We start from the raw sequence: 21663 nt of genomic DNA on the forward strand, positions 1-21663 counted from the left end.
TGGACATTTCAATTGGATATGACTTGTAAATATTTTCTTTTATCCAAACTGTGTGTTTATATTGCTTGATACTAATATTTTGAGGGAGATTAGTTTTTAATAGTTTTAACTCAAATATGTTTTCTTATAGCAGAAAAAGAAAACTAAGAACTTCAATCCACCAACGCGTAGAAATTGGGAAAGTAATTACTTTGGGATGCCCCTCCAGGATCTGGTTACAGCTGAGAAGCCCATACCACTGTTTGTTGAAAAATGTGTGGAATTTATTGAAGATACAGGTAGGATAGAAATATCAAAACAAGATTTGATTTAAATTTTCACTTGTGCTACCCCAACAGTTTATCAAATATTTGTGACTTGTTTAAGCTAAATTTTGAAAGAGGATTATAGTTCTCATTATTAGGGTTGAGTCTTATTTGTCTTGAGTATTAACTCTTAAGATAACCACTTGATATTTGGAAGGAATTTTGTTGACCAGTAATGCTTTTGTTGGACTTCTCTTGAACCTAATAAATGGCTAAATTGATGCTAAAGCGTTAAACTTTATATTACTTTGAAGTTTAGAATAACTGGGTTATTATGCTATCAACAGATCATTATTACTTGAATCAGTAATTTGGAAGTTTCCAATATTTTAAAATCTAATACTGTTTGTTACCTATCTTACATGTGGATTATTTTCTTTTAAAACAGGCATAGTTATAGATGTATGAAAGGCAGCTTATTATGATGTTCCAGTTTATTCAGTTCTAGTTTGATGTGATTTATATGGTTGAGTGATATTTTCAAGAAATGTATAATTACTCTTACTTTTTAAAAAATAAGCTTGTTTTTATTTATTTTGCCTATTGTAAACTAAAAAAAAATTGAGCTGCACAAGTCAAGATATCTTGTAGGGTAGCAGAAGGTTGTTGTGTTAGAGTATATTTAAAATGAACACAAGTTAACCATGGAACCTTACTGATTGAATGGACTACAGGTTTTAATGGTTTGAAAACATGAGCTAAGGTAGTTCAGCTTTACTTAATGATCTTTTTTGATATATGAGCATTTTTTTAAAAAAGCATAACAATGTTGTATATAAATAAGCATGCTTACTTTTGTTCATATGTGCATCTTATCCTTTTAGTCTGATTGTCACCTAAGTTCTATACATATTGTATTGTCTCTATTGAGGAATGGTGACTTCTCAGTTTTAATAAGGGTGTGACATGTGGGTGGTTAAACTGTCACCTGCTAGTATTATAGTCTTCCTTCAATTAAGAAGGGTTAGTATAGCTGGGAGAGGTGGCACATGCCTGTAATCCCAGCAGCTTGGGAGGCTAAGGCAGGAGGATTGAGTTCAAAGCCACCTTCAGCAAAAGTGAGGTACTCAGCAACTCAACAAGATCCTGTCTCTAAATAAAAATACAAGATAGGGCTGGGGATGTGACTCAGTGGTTGAATGTCCCTGAGTTCAATGTAGTTTATAGAACCTACATGGGATATGCTCTTAACTATTTACTTTTTCCCTGAACAAATCGAGAAGTGTGTTTCAAGCAAATTTCTTTTCTGTGTTTCTGTTCATCTTTAACATAGAAGAAATACAGATTCTTACAATATTACCTTCCTGCTTTAAGCAGTCTTTCTTGTAATATAATTCTTTACTTACAGATGTGACTGGGCAATTATAAAATACTTTCCTTTAATGGTTGAAACATAATAAAATGATGGGTTAGCATTTATTATTATAATTTTTTAAAAATCTCATTTCTTGAATACTTTCAAAGTAGCTGAGTGATTTGAACAAAATGGCTAAATTTCAAGTGCAGGGTAAAATTCGGTTCCCACCCAATTTTTTTTTCTTTCTTTTTTTTTTTTTGTTGGCACTGGGAATTGAACCCAGGGCCTCAGGCAAGCTAGGTAAATGCTGTACCACTGAGCTATATTCCCAACCCTATAGTCTAATTCTTAATACACTTGAATTAGTTCAAGTCACTAACAAGTAATTTATACTTAGGTACCATAAGGATAGAATAAAAAATTAAAGCTAATTCTTCTATTGCTGTTATTTTAGTATAATGATTGATTTTTTTTTTTTTAATTAGTGATTTTAAATTCCAGTTGCTTAAGAGTTCACTATACAGCTCTTGGTATGGACTGTTGCACGGTCTTCTTATATTTAAGGTTCAACATGCAGTAATGGAAATATATTGCAAACACCCATTATTTTAAAATTGCATTTTGCTGTTTATAGATTATTAGATATAGTAACATAAATGACAAGTTTCTTGTTATAATCAGCTCTCTTGTTTAAAAGACTAAACTTTTTGAACAACTTTGAAAATATAATGGTAGATTTTAAAAGTCAGTTTTATTGCTAGGTGCATGCCTGTAATCCCAGCAACTCGGGAGGCTAAAGCAGGACAATTGCAGATTCGAAGCCAGCCTCAGAAACTTAGTGAAATCTTGTCTTAAAATAAAAGATTAAAAAAAGAGCTGGTAATGTAGCTCCATTGGAAAGCATCCCTGGGTTCAGTCACCAGAACCAAAAAAAAAAAAAAAGTTTCATATATTAACATACAATATATTTCTGGTCTTTTATGATTAAGTGCAGCATTCACTGTTGACCTTTTTTTTCCCCCTCTGTGGTCCTGGGGATGGAATCCAGGACCTTGCACCTGCTGGGCAAGTGCTCTAACACTGAAATATACCCCAACCCTATTACTTTTCTCCTATGCTTTTTATTAGGTCAAGAAAGTATTCTAATGTTCCTAGTTCACTGAAACTTTTTCTCCCAAATGCGTCCCACAATTTTCCGGTGTCTTTTGAGATGATCTTTGGAATTTTTTTACTCTGTTTATATGGTGAATTATATTAATTGATTTTCTAATGTTAAATTACTGGTGCATTCCTGAGATAAACACCACTTTGTCATAGTGTTTTTATTCTTCTTATATATTGCTGGATTCAGTTGCTAAAATGTGAAGGATTCAAAGCAGCTTCTATTCTGGTACTTATGTAGGTCTACAGAAAAGAAGAGGATTTGACCCAGTGCCCTATATATTAAAAGATATTTTGAGAATAATTTCAGCCCTGGCCTCAGAAACTTTCCACTTGTACCTGTGCAGTATCCAAAGACACCAGGGACTCTGCATGTATCTAAGGCTCTTTATCTGTGTATATGTTTGTCTGTTTGGTACTCTGCCCTACAAATGTAGCCTTCTCGGTTTTTCTGAACTTGTGTCTCTTTCTCCTCAGTTTTGATAAACTATTCCACATGCCTTCACAACCACCTAAATACTCTCCAGCGTTGTTAGCTTGACTCATTTTTCTTTATGAATCATAATATTAAGCTGCCTGTTAAATGCTAGAAAAACTGTTTTTAAAATTTTAGTTCTTTACTGTGGGAGGGCAATTTGTGTAGCATTAAGTGTAAAAAGGACAAAAAGGGGTAGTATGGAAGAAACACAAAAGAAAGGGAACAATAGGCTTCTTTAAGTAAATAAGACAGACAGTTGTGGGGATGGAAGAGGACTTTAAAATGCCTCTCAGATTACCATGTTAGGTGGTACTCTGTTAATGAAAATGGAAGTTGAAATATGAAAAGCAGATCCATATCTTGGACATGTTAAATCTTAAAGTGCCTGTGGAAAATCCCTATAAAAGACCAAAATTTAGTTGAATGAATATGTGTGGCTATGAAGCTCTGGAAAATGTTTTGGTCTTTAGATACTGTTTTGGTAATTTTGAGTATATAAGATCTTTAATGTAGCTTTTTTGTTCCTGGGCCTCAAGGTCAATATTTAAAATGAGAAGGAAAGTTGGCAGACTACACAAAAGAGAGAAATAATTAGCCGGGTATGGTGGCGCACGCCTACAATCCCAGCAGTTCAGGAGGCTGAGGTATGAGGATCACAGTTCAAAGCCAGCCTCAGCAACTGAGAGGTGTTAAGCAACTCAACAAGACCCTGTATCTAAATAAAATAACAAAATAGGGCTGCAGATGTGGCTCAGTGGTTGAATGCTCCTGAGTTCAATTCCTGATCCCCCTGCCCGCCCCCCACCCCCTGCAAAAAAAGAGAAAAAAGTTATTAAGGAAAAAGCATGGTTGTTAGTATTAAATGACTTGATGATTGATTTTGTTACATTACTTTTTTTATATATAATTTTTTTTAGTTGTCAGTAGACCTTTGTTTATATGCAGTGCTGAGAATCGAACCCAGTGCCTCTACCAATGACCAACAACTCCAGGCCACGTTACTTTTTATTAAGGTGAAATTATATGTGTAAAAGATGAACCATTTTAATATGTATAGCTCAATGGCATGTAATACACTCACAGTGTTGTTTGACCACCACTTCTTTTGGTCCCAGAACATTTTTATCGCCCCCAAAGAAAAGTTTAAACCCACAAAGAGTTACTTCTTATTACCCGCTTTCTTCAGTTTACCAATCTGCTTTATGTTTCAGTGGATTTACATATTCTGGATATAGCATATAAATGGAATCATATAACATGACTTTTTTGTCTCTTTTTTCATTAACAATGTTTTTGAGATTAATCTGTATTATAGTATTATCATTGTATGGATATATATTTATTCATTCATCATCTGGTAAACATTAGGTTATTTATACCTTTTGGCTGTTGTGAATAGTTCTGCTGTAAAGCTCCATATACATCTATAAAGTGCCTATTTTCAATTCTTTGGATTCCTGGTAATTCTATGTTTAAATTTCCAAGGACAAACTATTTTCTACGTATATGTACCATTTTACATTCCCCTAGCAAATGTATGAGGACTTGAATATCTCCACATCGTAGTGTGCTGGGAAAGAGAGAATTCAAGCCATCCTATCTCTTTTTATAGTGATTGCATTTAATCTCTAGATTATTTTTTAGTATTGTCATTTTAGTCCATGAATGCTTGATATCTCCATTTATTTATGTCTTCTTTAATTTTTTTAATCCTATTTTATAGTTTCCAGTGTACAAGTCTTGCTTTTGATAAATTTACTCTTGGATATTTTAGGGGATGATATTGTAAATGGCATTAGTTTTAGAAGTGTATATGCTGGTATGTGCAATTGTTTGTGTGTTGATCCTGTATACTGCAATCTTGTTAAATTATTTTATTAACTCTATTAAGCGCTTTTGTGTGTGCATATTCTTTGGAATTTCTTGTGTTTGTATTTATGTATACATACACATATTTGTATTTTTTTTGTTGTTCTCTGGATTAGGGAATAGCTTTACTACTTTCATATTTGAAAACCTTCTATTTCTTTGTCTTGTTTCAATTGCTCTAGCTGAATTTCCAGTGTAGTGGTGAATACCAGTTGTGAAAACAAGCATCTTTTATTTCTTTTCTTAGGAGAAAGCTTTCATTCTTTCACCATTGAGAATATTAGTTGTGGGGTTTTCATAATTACTCCTTATAATGTTGAGGAAGTTCTGTCCTGTGTTTGTTTTGGGGGCTGCCATAGCAAAGCCCCCAAACTGGGAAGCTTAATACAACAGAAAGTTACTCTGACTGTTCTGAAAGATAGAAATCTGTATCTTTCCAATCTCTGCCTTTGGTATTTTCCCTATGTGTGTCTATGTTGTTATGTGGACACCAACACACTGGGTTAAGGACCTACCCTATGCCACAGTGTGATCTTATCTTTATATAATTATATCAGTAAGAACCCTATTTTCAAATAAAGTTACCCTGTTGAGATATTGGAGACTAAGACTTGAACATTTTGGCGGGGGGGGGGGGGGGGGGTGGACGGGGGACTCTTAAACCTATAATATTCTTTGATTCCTAGATTGTTGAGTGATTTTTTTTGTTTGACTTGTTTTTATGATGAAAGAGTGTTAAATGATTTTTTTTTGTGTGTGTGGCAATTGAGATAATTAGGTGATTTTTTTTTTCTTGCTCTAACACAAAAGAATTATAAATTAGGCCTTAAAGCATTTCTTAAGATTCTTTTAGTAAGCTTATATCTAGCAACAAATTCCTTAAGGTTTTATGGTGTATTAATTTTGCCTTGTGGTTTCTGACTTTGAAACTTTCTTTTATCTGTTACCAAGAACTCGTTTCTTGAAGTAGCTGGTCATAATAACTGGTCAAAAAGGTAAAGCTTGCTGGGCATGGTGGCACACAGCTGTAATCCCAGTGACTCTAGAGGCTGAGGCAGGAGGATCACAAATTCAAAGGCAGCGTTAGTAACCTAGCGAGGGACTAAGCAACTTAGTTGGGACCCTATCTCAAAATAAAAAAGGGCTGGGGGTGTGGCTCAGTGGTTAAGCACCCCTAGATGCAATGCCAGGTACCAAAAAAAAAAAAACAAAAACAAAAAACTTTTTGTGTTTTACCCAAAGCCACTAGAATTTAATCTTCATGTGTATAGAGACCCCAAGCTCCTAAGACAGTGTCTGGCACATAATTAGTTCTGAATAAATGCTTTTTAAAATGAATAAAGAAATTTTAATAATATGGTATCCTTGTGACATTACACACTGATAATTTTTCTCTTTATTTTCCAAACTAAAATTACCATTATTTTTTTTCCCTGCACATATAAAGAATGCATGATCATTGGAAAAGTTAAGAGAATGCTATCATTTGTTGCTTAAGTGTTGCCGTTGACCCCCACACCCCCAAAGGTCCCTGTATTGGAAGTTTGGTCCTTTGTATTTCAGTATTGCGAGGTGGTGTGGACCTTTCAGAGATCAGGCCTATATATGCCCTCAAAAGGGATTAAGAAGTTTTCTAGAGAGGGTTATTATAAATGCCTGAGCCTGGCTTCACCCAGCTCTCTCTGACTTCCTGTCTTGGTAATGTGAGGACTGTTCCCAAATATGTTTCTGTCTTCAAGTGATATAGCCAGGAACTGATGCAGGCACCATATCATTGAACCTCCTGAACTTTGATCCATATAAACCTCTTTGTAAAGTTAAGATGCTTTAAATGTCTCACTATAGTAATGAAAGACTGGCTAATGCATTTGTGCTACAGAGACTTATTCATGATTTTATGTCAACTGAGTAATTTGCATTAGATTAACCATTTAAGTTATAGTGTTATAAAAGCAGGGGTTTTGAATGGTTTTATGTATTGTGATAACACTAGGTGATAAAAGTTATACAGAGCTCAAGATGCTCAGTGGTTGTAAGAGAAAAAGGCTTAGGCAGAATCTATTTCAGTGCTTTGCTTAAAGTTAGATGGATTCAGTTGAAATTGCCATTTTTGTAGTTGACAGATGATGTACATCTAGACCACCTTTTTAAAAAAAAAAGTTTTATATGTATTTTTAGTTGTTGATGGGCTTTTTTTTTATTCATTTATTTTATGAGATGCTGAGAATCAAACCCAGTGCCCCAGACAGGCTGGGCAAGTGTTTTACCAATCCCCACCTTTTTTTTTTTTTTTTTTTTTTAAATGTTGAAATTCATACAGGAGAAGGAATGTAGTGAAAGGCTGAAGAATTACTAGTCTTTACCCGTTTACTCCTCCATGTGGAATACTTATTTTGAAAATGTAATAATCAAAGTTTTACTGGAAGCTTGTTATTTACACATTAAACCTTTAGTGAGCTAAAAAATAATCTTTGTTTACTTAACTTTTATATCTGGGCAGAATACTGTATTTCACTGCATAATCACCATTACCACATAACCATTGCATTGTTTTTTCAGTCCAAAAATTGATGTATACCTCTCATCCTGTAATTGTCACATGCTAGAATTCTGTTCCTTACATTGTATAAAAGGTAAACACAGCAGCAATGTTTGCAACAGTGTCATATCTGTATTTGTCTTCTCTGGAGCTGTGAGCCTAGAATTCTCAGCACACACACAATTGTCAGTACATTTCTGAAAGCCAACTTTCATGTTTTGTGTAGAGCGCTTCAGTACTACTAATAAATACATCTTATAGAATGGTACCGAGGATGGCACATCATGTAATGAACCAATAATAGCTACACAGAATCTTCAGATACAGAAGATTAAATTTTCTAAGTCCATACTTCACAACACTGTAGTAAATTTCCTTAAGGGTAATAAATATTTCAGCCTTAATGCACAAATCAGTAACAACTAATGAGTTGTTTTTCCAGAAGAAAAATATTCTTTTAACTATCACAAGGAAATGATGTGTGTCAGTTTGGATTTTTCAATTTTAACATGTATTCATGAGTATTACGTGCATCCTGATCTTTTACTAAAGCCAGTTCACTAATTGATTTTAAAATAATGCTAGCACAATTTGTTTAATCAAACAAACTTCAAATAATGGTTGCATACCACTTTAATATTTGTCATAAAATCTGCAACAGTTTTGTGGTGAAATACAGTATATGTGTAGTTACAACCATTTTACCAAGGAATGAAACAGAAGCCCAGAGAAATTATATAACTTATCTGAAATCACCCAGTTGGATTCTAGCCCATACACATCTTACAGGTGATCTTTGATAACCAGAAGTTTTTAAGAAAAGCGTCGACTACTGTTTTATTTTAACACAATAGAAATACAGATGAGTCCATAAGGAGTAAAACTAAAAACCACCTGTGATTTTATAAGTGATATTTTTTCCTTGTAAATTTACCCAGTATAGAATACATGTTCAAACATGCATAGCTTTTTTTTTTTAAGGGGAAACTAAGCTTACTGTTTTTGTAATATTTTTAATATATAAATAATTTTCTTCTATGCAAGTAGGTATCAATTTTTAGAATTACTTTTAATAGCTGTATGTCATATTATAACATACTGAAAAATATAACTTATTCAGTAACTTCCTAATTCTGGGCATAAGTCTCCAAACATTCAATATTCTTGGCAGTTACCCTTTTATATATGTCTTTATTTATTTGTATTCGTATTTTCTGAGAAAAATGTTTAAACGTAAAATTTCTAGAGCTACCTCCAATAATAGTAATCTTGCAGAGAGAGGAAAACATTTAGCACATAAAACAAATGAGAGGCATTTCAAAAGTTTATATTATGTATTAAATGGGACAGACTGACCCCAGCTTGTTTACCCTGTGACCTTAAGGAACCCACTTCACTTTTTAAAACTTGCCTCCTTATCTTTAATAAGTCTACTAGTGCATTATTTCAAAGATGGAATGAAATGATGCACGTAATATTTATTTGAAATAATAAATATTTGAAATTTTAATAATGTAATGAAATTAACAATGAAGTATCAGAAAACTATTATTATGTCTCAGTGATTAAAGTTTAGTGACCAGAAAGTATTGACATGTTATAGTTCAGTAAGCTAAGGTTATAATAATTTGCATGTTTTCCCACACCCCTGCCCCCCAAAAAACAAACAAACAAAAAACCCACATTGTTTTGGTAAATTGAAAAGAGGAAATATTGCCTTTAGTCTTTATTATTCCTGAAGTGGCTTTGTGCCCAAAATGTCCAGTGGCAGTGCTAAAAGTTCTAGTTTTGTTGATGTCACTTCATCTCTGTCAGCTTTTTAACGTGAAAATCTCACTTCACTCAGTTTGATGTGAAGTTCCATTAGATCACTGAAAACAGCATGAGTATATTAACCTCAGCCATTGTTTTAACACTCAAAATGACTATGTATTGAACTATATGTGCAGGGACAATGTACTTTATGTCTTGTGTTACACATGCATATTCTAATAACAGCATTTAAGAAACATTAAATCCTCCACGGGTGTGGTGGTTCACACCTTTAATCCAAGCAGTTCAGGAGCCTGAGTCAGGATTGCAAGTTCAAATCCAGCCTCAGCCACTTGGAGGCACTGAGCAATTCAGACTCTGTCTCTGAATAAAATACAAAATAAGGCTGGGAATGTGGCTCAGTGGTTGAGTGCCCCTGAGTTCAACCCTTATTACCCCCCCAAAAGAAAAGAAACATTAAATCCTATTTCAAATAAAAACATGCAGTATGCCTCTACATACTCAAATTTCTTTTTTTTTTTAATTATTTGTTTTAGTTGTTGATGGACCTTTATTTTTCATTTATATGCTGTGCTGAGAATTGAACCCAGTGCCTCAACAACATTCAAGGCAAGTGCTCTACCATTGAGCCACAGCCCCAGCCCATACGCAACATTTCTTTTTTTTTTAATTTGTTTTAATTAGTTATACATGACAGTAGAATACATTTGTGCAATTTGATATGTCATATATATCTGAGATATAATTTATCATTTTTCTGATTGTACATGTTAGAATCATATTGGTCATGTAGTCACATATGTACATATAGTAATAATGTCTGTTTCATTCTATTATCTTTCCTATCCCCATATCCCCTCCTCTCCCATCACTTCCCTCTACCTAATCTAAGGTAACACTACTCTTCCAGTGGGCCCCCACCACCCCTATCTTATTGTAAATTAGCATTTGCATATTAGAGAAAATATTCACCCTTTGGTTTTGTGGGATTGACTTATTTCACTTGTCATTTAGGTACATCTTCTAAATAGTTTCAATAATTTATAGTCATTTCATTTAGTATTTGTCATTTATACATATCTGGTTTATTTTTCTTTGTTGCTGGGGCCATCACATTTTACAAGAATACCTCCCAGATATTTTCTTTTATCTCAGGTTTTACTGTATTTCAAACTTCCTACTGAATGGTTCTAGTTAAATGTAATGTTTCAGAACCTAAGTTTAAAGTACAATTTGCCTTCCCCCAAACCAGTTCCTTTCTTAGTTCTCCTTTTTTCTCAAAATGCCAATTTCATTTTCTAGTTGCTTGGGCTTTGGTATCTCATCAGTCTGACTTTTTCACTCATTGTGTCCACATATCATTAATTGCTAATCCTTGCCCATTCTTAGCAGTTTTTGTCTTACATCGTTTTTTTACAGTATCATTACCACATTGAGGTCTGTTACATTGTATTCTTTTCAATCAAGTTGCCTTCCTACAACTTGTAGTCTCCTACTTAAAACTGTTGGGTGTATAGAAAGACAATACCTAACTTATAGCCAAGAACTTGAGGTTTTATTTATTTAAATTATTGTGATTGCACATCAACAAAACCCAAGTCCAAAAAAATGCATTTAACTGGAACAAAGGGTGATATAAGCCTAAAACAAAAGCAACTAATCTGGTGAATTAGAACCTGGCAGTATGCTACTCTATTTCTCTGTGTCATTTTTTTTTGTCTCTAGACTCAGCTGTTCACAAGGTCTGAGTTCTAACCACATACTGAACCTAATCAGGCATACTTGATCAGTTTTAGATTTCCAGAGGGAGAATTCAGTGAGTACCACGACATAATTACCATGTTGACTGGCTAGTTCTTCATTTTATATTCTCAAATAATAAAACAATTATTTAATTTTGCTAATTGATTAATGCAGAATATCTGTTACTTTGTTTAAATGCACTTTGAATTTGGCATGTTTCTTTGTTTTTTGTTTTTGTTTTTTTTTGGTTGTTTTTTTTTTGTTTTTGTTTTTGTTTTTTTGTGGACACAATATTTTATTTTTACATGGTGCTGAGAATCAAACCCAGTGCCTCACGCATGCTAGGTGAGCACGCTACCACTTGAGCCACATCCCCAACTCTCTTGAAACGCAATTTTTACTTAAGGTTACCATTTACCCATATACCTTACTCTTTGGTCTTTAAATTTATATTAAGCAATAAGAATGTGCTTTTAATTCAGTAGAGTCTCCCTTCAACTTATAATTCTTGTGTTTGTCCCCCTGGTGGACTTGAAAATTTTTGAGGGAAGAGTCACATAACATAAAATTAAAGTATACTCAAATTGTGAAGTATATAATTAAATGGCATTTAGTACATTTATAATGTTTAATAATCACCTCTATTTAGATCCAAAAGGAAATCACCCCAAAAAGAAATTATGAACCCACAAATCAGTCAAAACTCTCACAGCCCTAATAATTACCAGTCTCCTTTCTGACTTGGCAGATTTGCCTATTCTGGGTATTCATATACCAGAATCACAAAATAGAACCCTTTATGTGGGCGCTTTTATTTAGCTTAACACTTTTGAGATTTGTTTTTATTATATCAGGTATCATTATGTTATTGCTTTCTCTAGCTAAGTAATATTTTATAACTATACCACATTTAGTTTATCCATATATATCCACTGGTGGATATTTGAGTTATTTCTATTCTTTGGCTATTGTGAACAGTGCTGCATGAACATTTTCGTATAGGTTTATTTGAGTACCTGTTTTGAATTCTTTAGGGCATATGTCTAGGAGTGGAATTGCTGGGTTATATGGTAATTCTATGTTTAGTTTTTTTAGGAACTACCAAACTATTTTCCACAACAGCTGTACTATTTTACATCTCTGTCAGCAGTGTAATAAGAGGGTTCTAGTTTCTTTGTGTCCTTACCAACCAACATTTGCTATTTTCCTTTTTTTAATTATAACTATCCTTACTGTGAAGTGATACTTCTTTGTGTTTTTTGATTTGCATTTTTATGATAACTGGTGATGTTGAAGATCTTTAAGTCTTTTGCCCTTTATAAATTGAGTTGTCTTTTTTCCTGTGGAGTTGTAAGAGTTCTTGTAGATACTGGGTACTAGGCCCTAATTAGATAAATGATTTGCAAACATTTTCTTTCAATTTATAGGCTCTTTCTTTCCTTCTTCCTTTTTTTTTTTTTTTTTTTTTTTTTTTTTTTTTTTTTGCCATTTTGATAGTACCAGGGATTGAACCTCTTGCAAGTTTTCTATCTCTAGGTAATACCCTGTCTTTTTTATCTTGTTTTGAGATGGAGTTTTAGTTCCTCATGTAGATCTCAAACTTGATATTCTGCTTCAGCCTCCTGAGTAACTGGGATTACAGGCATGTACCATGGTTTATCTTTAATAATGTCCTTTGATAAAAGTTTTAAATGTTGTGTTGGGGTTGTGACTTAGTGGTAAAGTACATGTGAGACACTGGGTTCAATTCTCAGCACCACATAAAAATAAATAAATAAATAGATAAATAAAATAAAGGTATTATGTCCATTTACAACTAAAAAATATATATTTTTAAAATTTTATTGATCATACTATGGTATCATGTGTAAGAATGTTTGCCAAATTCAAAATCATTAAGATTTATCACTGTGTGCCCTTTATCTGTTTTTATGGTATTAAGCACTTACATTCAGATGATTTTTTTATAGTGAGATAAGGATCTAAATTTATTTTTTTTTTTGTATGTAGATATCCAGCTGTCTGAGTACCATCTGTTGAAAAGATTATCTGTTCCTAATTAAGTGATCTTGACACTGTTATTAAAAATAATTGGCCATAGATGTGTGGACTCATAGTTGTATTCCCCTGATCTATATGTGTTAGGTTTTTGCTGGTCCTGGTTGAGCATCTCTTATCCAAAATCCTTAAGACCCAGGGGTGTTTTGGATTTTGAATTTTTTATATTTTGGCATATTTGCATATATAGGATGAGATATCTTGGGAATGGACCCCCAGGTCTAAAATTCATTTGTTTATATACAACTTATACACAGAATTTGAAGGCAATTTTATATATAATGTTTTTAGTGTCCCTGTATTTTAACTATAGCCCATCATGTGAGGTCAGATGTGGAATTTTCCACTTGTAGCATTGTCAGTGCCCCCAAAACTCCAGGTGTTAGCATATAGATTGGGGAAGTTCAACCTATAGTAAGTTTTGAAATCATAAGAATGTGGAATTCACCAAATTGGGTCCCCCACCCGCCCAAAGTTCCTTTGGCCAAAGGATTCCCTGCAGTTCAATGAATATGAGGATCTGCTTTTGTTTTTATGCAAAAAAAAACAAAAAACAGTTGGATTTTGTTAGAGATTGCATTTAATCTATGGATTGGTTTGGGTAATATTACCACTTCTCATCCACAAAATGCAGGGTGTCTTTTATTTATTTAGGTCTTCTTTAATTGTCTTAATACTATTTTGTAGTTTTCAGTATACAAGTTTTATATCTTCTTGGTCAAATTTATCCCTCAGTATTTGTTCTTTTGGGTGCTGTTGTAACTGGGGTTATTGTCCTGATAATGTATAAGAATACAACTGATTTTTGTATTTCTTATATCCTGCAACTTTGCTGAATTCTTGAATTAACCATATTATATTTTTGTGGATTCTTTAGAATTTCCTTACGCAAGTCATATCATGTGCAAATAGGAATCATTTTTACTTTATTCCTTTATAAGATAAATGTCCTTCATTTATTTTCCTGCCCGGTTCTTTGAGTGAGAACTCCAGTGTAATGTTTCATGGAAACAGCAAAACGGACATATTTGTCCTATTCTTGATCTACTGTTTTTTATTCTATCACCATATTTTACTACAGTTGACATTGTTATAGTTAAAGCTTTGTCCCAGGGTTTCATAAACTGACTTCCAGACCACTCACATATAATCGAATCGAGCCTTTATTGAAGCACACCGGTGGCGGCTGACCAGAACATAAAGCTAATTCCCCTGATCAGCCCCAAACAATTGCAAGGGCATTCCTTATAAGCCTGAAAACTGCAAAAGGGATGTTCGAGGGGTCTAGCCAATGCAAGCAAGCCAGGTTACAGAAGCGGGACAGTGCAGTCAAGCGGAGGGAAGCCTAACCAATCACAGTTAGCCCAGTCACCCCAGTTACAGAAACAATATCCCATTAGGTAGTTCCGTGTTCTTAAAGGTTTCTATAGCAAAAGGAAAAGAACATCTTGCTCCAGTCATGACTCTTCTACTTGGCATGGTTGTTTTATAGGATGAAGTCATAAAACAAAATGGAGTCACATTTGCTCCTGCTATCACAACTTGAATGTGATGCTAGCTGTGGATCATGTTGAAAAAGATCCCTTCATTCCTAATCTAAATACTTTTTATCATAAAAGGATATTACATTGTAACACATTTTTTGTCTACTAATTGAGATGATCATGTAGTCTTTTCCCTTTATTCCATTAATGTGGTCTATTACATTAATTGATTTCCCAAAGTTGAACTTGCTTTCCTTGGATAAATCCTACCTGATCATGGTGTATAATCTTCATAATATGTTGCTTGATTTGTTTTACTGGTATTTTGTTGAACAGTTTTATATTTATACTTGTAGAGAATAATACCCTATAGTTTTCTTCTCTAGTGTTTTTTTTTTTTTAATCTGGCTTTTGTATTAGGGTAATATTGGCTTGTTAACATGAGTTAGAAAGCATTTCTTTCTTTCTTTTTTTAATAATTTGAGATCAATTCTTATTAGTAGTTCTTTTAAGGGTTCAATATAATTTATCAGTGAAGCCATGTGGTTCTGAGCTTTGCTTTGTTCTAATTTTTTTTTTTAAAGAGAGAGTGAGAGAGGGGAGAGAGAGAGAGAGAGAATTTTAATATTTATTTTTTAGTTATCAGCGGATACATCTTTGTTTGTATGTGGTGCTGAGGATCGAACCCGGGCCACACGCATGCCAGGCGAGCGCGCTACCGCTTGAGCCACATCCCCAGCCCCTGTTCTAATTTTTTTATCACTGGATGAATCTTATTATTTCTATTTGTGGGTTAGTTGTGCTTTTCTATTTCTTCTTGAGCCAGTTTTGGTGATTTGTATGTTTCCAAGAATTTGCCCATTTTGTTTAGTTTATCTAATTTAGTAACATACAGTGGTTCATAGTACTCTTTTTGACCTTTTCACTTCTGTATTTTCAGTAGTAATATCCCTATTTTCATTTCTGATTTTAGTAATAGGAGGTGTCCCCCACCCCGCGCATGCGCGCACACACACACACACACACACACACCATCTTTTTCCTCTAAGCAATAATTTTTGGAGTTGTTGATTCTGTTGTTTTTTCTGCTTTGTATTTTGTTTATCTCCATTCTGATTTATACTCCTTCATTTTGCTAGCTTAGTGTTTATCTTGCTCTCTTTTTTTAGTTCCTTAAAATTAATTGTAAAGTCAAGTTTTTGCTAGTCTGTATTGTGGTGCTGGGGATTGAACACAGGGCAGTGTACATGCCAAACACACATTCTACTGAGCTACATCTCCAGCCTGAGATGTTTTTAATGTCAGTGTTCACAGCTACAGAATTTCTCTCTGAACACTGCTATTGCCTCATTCCATAGGTTTTCCTTTTTATTCATCTCAAGGGTATTTTATTTTTTCCTCTTGGCTTCTTTCATTTGAATAGTATTTATTGTGTGACTATTTTTAAAATGCTTGATAAGGGCCTTTGTTGAATAGCTGCTTTCCTTTTGAAATATATTTACATGGTACTGCAGCTTTTGTTTAGTAGTATAGTCTTCTAAAAATTAAGGGTGGCTTGAAAAATATTTTCTAATTTCATTTGTAATCTCTTTGATCTGTAGGCTCTTTTAGACAGTGTTAATTTCCACATGTTTGTGGATTTTTGTTACTGATTTATAATTTCATTTCTTTGTGATCAAAGAACATACTCTGTATTATTTCAGTCCTTTTAAGTTTATTTAGACTTGATTTGTGACTTAACGTGTCGTTTGTCCTAAGAATGTTTCCCGTATACTTGAAGAGAATGCATATTGTACGGTTGCTGGTTGCATTTTTCTGTTCGTTCTAGTCTGTTTTTTGTGTTATACAAGTGTTCCATTTCTTTGGTGATCTTTGACACCAGGTTTTTTTTTTTTTTAATTAATTACTGCAGTGTACTATTAAGTTGAACTTCGGTTAATTTTTGCTTCACATAATACAGAACACTCACTAGCTATGCATGTTTATAATTAATATCTTCTTGGATTCCTTCTGTTAAGGTATAATGTCATTCTGTGTCAGTTTTTGTCTTAAAGTCTACTTTTTGCGATACTAGGATAGCCATCCCAGTTGTCATTTTGTTATTATTTGCATGGAATATATTTCCCATTCATTCACTGTGTCATATTTTGGTATGTTGTACAGGCTGGCTGGCTTCAAACCCTGGCCTAAGCAGTCCTCCTGCCTTAGCCTCCCAGGTATGCAGGACTACAGGCACATGCCATTACTCCAAGCCTTTCAAACTTTTATATCCAACATATTGATGTCTTTGATTCTATACCAGATATCTTGTAGACTGCATGTAGACTGAAAATATGAATCATTTTTCTATTTTGTCCATTGTAGTGAAGACAGAGTTTAGTTTCTTAATCATCACCCTGGGGATTAAAATTAATATTTTAACTTTATAATGATTGTTGTAATTAAACTCACTTGAGTTACAAAAGTGTACAGAACTCCTGTTCCTTTGTAGCACTCTCTGGCCCCTTAATGTTATTTTCACAAGTTATATCTTTATACGTTGTGTACTTGTTAACACACATTTGTAATTGTCATTTTTTACATTTGTCATTCAAATCATATCACAACAAAGAGAGTTATAAATCAAAAATAAAATAATATTACTGGCTTATGTGTTTATCTTTCTTTACCTCATTAGTTTTTTATTTATTTTTTTATTTTTATTTTTTTGTATAAGATTGAAATTACTGCTACTCCATTTCAGTTTAGGGCATTCCTTTCCACTAGTGATGAACTCTCAATTTTTTTTTCTCTGAAAATGTTTTAATTTCTCTATCATTTTTGAAGTTTTTCCAAGTAGTAGAAGAATTTTTGATAGATATTTTTTGTTTTAGCACCTTAAATATATCCTTCCATTGCCTTCTGACCTCTATTGTTTCCAGAAATAGACTCGTAATATTACTCAAGAATGCTTGTATGACAGCCTTTTCTCTCCTGTATCTTCATTCTTTTCTCTTTTTGCTTCTTAGATGTATTATCTCACAATTAACCAATCTTTAATTCTTTCTTCTGCCTGCTCAAATATGCTCTGTAGTGACTTCTTCATTTCATTTATTGTACTTTTTAGCTCCAGAATTTATTTTTGGGGACTTTTAATTTTTTTTAATAATTTGTAAATTTATTGATGTTCTCTATTCATTGAATCATTGTTCTCTGGGTTTCCTTTAGTCCTTTGTGAATTTTTTAAAACAATTAATTTAAATTCTCTGTCTAGTAAGTGTGATGGTTGGGCTTCCAAATGGACATTTTATTAATTTCTTCTTTTTCCTTGCAATGGACAATACTTTGCATGCCTCCTAATTTTTGGTAAAAATAAGTTGTTTTGAACCTTATAATATGGCAACTCTGGAAATCAGATTTTCCCCTTCACTGTTTGTTTGTTTGTTTGTTTATTTATTTGCTGTTTGTTGTTTGCTTGTTCAGCAGCTTCTCAAAATTCCTGTTGTAAAGTCTGAATTCTTTGTTATTTGTTGCCACTGAAGTCTGTGTTTCGTTAGTTTAATGTTTTGATAGTTTCTTTAAATGCCTGGAGCCAAAAAAATGAAAATTCTTTCTAAGTCTTGTGGTTGAAACAAAGGCAAGTCCTTTTACACTTGAGGCCACCAGACACATTAAAATTCACAACGAAGGTTCTTTCTGAATAAGATCCTTATTGCTCCCTCTGGCACTTAACAGCCTATACTCTACTCATAGTTGTTACTATGCTGGGGTATGGAAGATGATAAACGGGTAATTTTAAAACTTCATTCTTCACCAAGACTTCCTCTGATTGTTGGGTTATTTTAACTAAATTCTAGAGTTCTGCAAAAGATAATTATGACTCTTTTGGCCACTCACAAATCATTTTTGTGAAAGCACTGGGCTTAGGAATTTCCTTTACCACTTCTGATGGTGCTACCACCCCCACCCCGCAAGAACGTATTAGTCTACTATATGAATTATTGACACATCTTGTTTCTACTCCATCTGTTATATTTCAACCTGAAATAGGCAGTGAAACCCTAGTTTTATATCTACAAGCAACTCAAATAGATCTTCAATACTGTAGAGTACTTATGAGCTTAGTTAATGACCTTTCCAAATGAATTTTTACAGTGATATTTGGTTAAAGGTAATATAAATTTTCAAATTTTTTATGTTTAATTTTGGTATATTGGGATAGATTGTTGATCCCCTTATTGATTAGCTGTCCAGGATAGAAACTTTGGGTGATTTAAGTTCAGGTAAAACTTGAGTAGTTCATATCTAAATAATTTGGTATTTTTTTGTTTTTTCAAACCACTTAGTTTTATAAGTGTGTAGAAAGCAAGATTTTAACATGGAGATTAAATACCTTATACTATTTATGTAACAAATACTGCTAATTATTTATCACTATGTAAGAAATTCTTCAAGTTGACATTATTGGTATTTGGGGCCATTTAATTCTGTGTCATTTGAGCTTGTCTTGTGCCTTCTGGGATGTTTAGCAACATCCCTGGCCTCTACCTACTAGATGATAGTATCTCCCTCCTCCAGTTTTGACAACCAAAAATATCTCTAGGCATCACCAAGTATTTCCTGAGGTATGATATGTCACCCAGCTGAAAACCACTGCTCTGTGAATGAACCAGAGGACTCTGAAAAGGACACTGCTGTTCCTTTTAATACTTTACTGCTGAGTAGAAGAATGTTCTATTATAATACAATCCAGAAAGTACTAAGTAGTAAAGGGTTATAAGTAGAGTGCTATCAGAATGTAAGGAAGAAAAAATAGCTTCTAGTTGGCATTAGGAAACATGTCAATGAGGTGGATGTGTTAACTGGGTTCTGAAGACTTGGAATAGTAAAAATTAACTTCATAAAAGAATTTATTCACAAAGGCAAGACATTTTTATCTAGAGAATAAAGTTATAGGTTGTTTGGGGGTAGCACTTATGTTATGTAAATGAAAGAGTAGAAGGAAAACAATGTGTTGGAACTAGACCTTAAAAGAGCTAGACATTAAGTCAATAGGCATTGGGGAAATTATATGTTCCTAAAAGAAAATATTTCCTGTATGGTATTAGAATGCTTGAAACAGAAAGATATAAAAATATTAGCCATTTTTTTTCTTGTTCTTTTGCTTTTAATTGTTAGAGATATAATCAGTAGGAGATAACATGAGACACTTTTATAAGAAATTGGCTTAAGTGATTATGCAATGCTGGTTAGGTAAGTCCAAAATCAGAAGATGAGTGGTCAGGAAATGCAGGCTGGAAACTCTTAAGCAAGAACTAATACCCGTATCCACAGCTGAAGTTCTTCCTCAAGGAAACCTTAGTTCTGTTTTTAATGCTTTTTAATTGATTAAATCAGTCTTACCCATATTATTGGTGATGATCTCAACTGATTTTTAATGTTGATCACAATAAAAGACCTTCATATCCAAATCTATTTAATGTTTGATCGACTAACTGCATATTATGCCTAGAAAAGATGACACACAAAACTGACCATTATTCTATCTATAATTAGCAAAGTATGTTAAAAATAAGCATTTTTTTTTTTTTTTTTTTTTTTTTGCAGGGGTGGTGCTGGGGATTGAACCTAGGGCCTTGTGCATGCAAGGCAAGCACTTTACCAACTGAGCCATATCACCAGCCCAATTTTTATTTCTTTTATAAATGGATCAATGAACTGCCTAGTTTGAAACTAATAAAATTGTTCAGATTTCTAGCAGTTCTCACATAAGAACTAAGTAGAAAGCTGAGTAACATTTTTTTGTAACTTACTTTCTCTAATTTTGTGCTCATAGAAAAGTTGTAACGCTAAATAAGAAGTTCCCATCTATTTTTATTTTGTTCCATTGCTTCTCTTCTGTATACACATATGTTGACAGTTAAGTTTAAGGCTTCAGGCCCTTTATTCCAATGTGTAAGTTTTTTTTCCTGGATAGCCTTGAGCAAAACCATAGTAATGTGTATGTATTTGCATACTTTAGATCTATATCTCTTATTTATATTAAAACTGAGTTTATGCTGATATTTCCAATTTTGATACAACACCACAAAGTACATTTTAATTCTCACTTTCCTTTTTATATTCGTACTTTTGGCCATTGACAAATGCTAGATTATTTGTTGTTCCACCCATTCCTGAAGTCTTTTTATTTTTCTTAGTCTTATTTCTTCCTGTTACTTAGATTGGTAATTCTGTACTGATTAATCTTCGAGTTCATTTATTCTTTTCTTTGTCATCTCTCTCCTGCTATTAAGCCCATTCAGTGAGTTTTTTTTATTAATATCTTTGTTCTAAACTTGCCATTTAGTTCTTCTTTGTATTTTCTGTTTCGTTACTGAAACTTTTTTTTTCATGTTTCCAGTGTGTTCATAATTCCTCATTCAAGTATTTTTATAATGCTTACCCTAAAATCCATGTCAGATAATAATAGAATAATAGAGATTTTTCTTGGGTTTGGGTATGATAAGTAATTTTTGTATTATTATTATTATTATTATTATTATTATTATTATTATTATAATATTCTGGCCATTTTGGATATTGTGGGACTTTGGATCTTATTTAAATCTTGTGTTTTAGCAGAACCAGCAGGAGAGGAGGCCTCCCTGCCAGGTGTTGTTGAAAATTTCCAAGTCCCCACTTTGCGTCCATTGATTAGTAGTACCACATTTGGGAAGATAGGGTATCTATGACCTCTGGGTATTAGTAGAAGTTTAGGCTCTCCATTCCTCCTCTACTGATACTGAGGGAAGATAAAGAACTCCTTGTTATGAATGATCAAGGGTGAAAGTCTGTAGTCTTCCCAGTAGGCCTCCCCACTGATTGACAAGGGTAAAGAGAAGCATTTCATGCTGTTTGGCTTGAGTATGGAACCATTAATGTCAAAAATATATTTGTCTTGCTATCCTGTACCTTTCCAGATCTAAAAAGAGAAC

At 33.4% G+C, this 21663-nt stretch overlaps 1 protein-coding gene across 3 annotated transcripts in view; it reads left to right on the forward strand.

Annotated features, from left to right (window-relative positions):
• Arhgap5 (Rho GTPase activating protein 5) overlaps positions 1–21663 on the forward strand; it is a 77963-nt gene that overhangs the window by 42548 nt on the left and 13752 nt on the right. For 2 of the 3 annotated variants that reach the window (XM_076850178.2, XM_076850177.2), the window contains exon 3: positions 131–278. In XM_076850178.2, coding sequence (XP_076706293.1) covers positions 131–278 — 148 coding nt within the window. The remainder of the gene's footprint in view (positions 1–130; positions 279–21663) is intronic. The other variant, XM_076850179.2, reaches the window with a different exon arrangement.

This window comes from Callospermophilus lateralis, chromosome 3, assembly GCF_048772815.1.
Source record: "Callospermophilus lateralis isolate mCalLat2 chromosome 3, mCalLat2.hap1, whole genome shotgun sequence".
NCBI classification, from domain to species: domain Eukaryota; kingdom Metazoa; phylum Chordata; class Mammalia; order Rodentia; family Sciuridae; genus Callospermophilus; species Callospermophilus lateralis.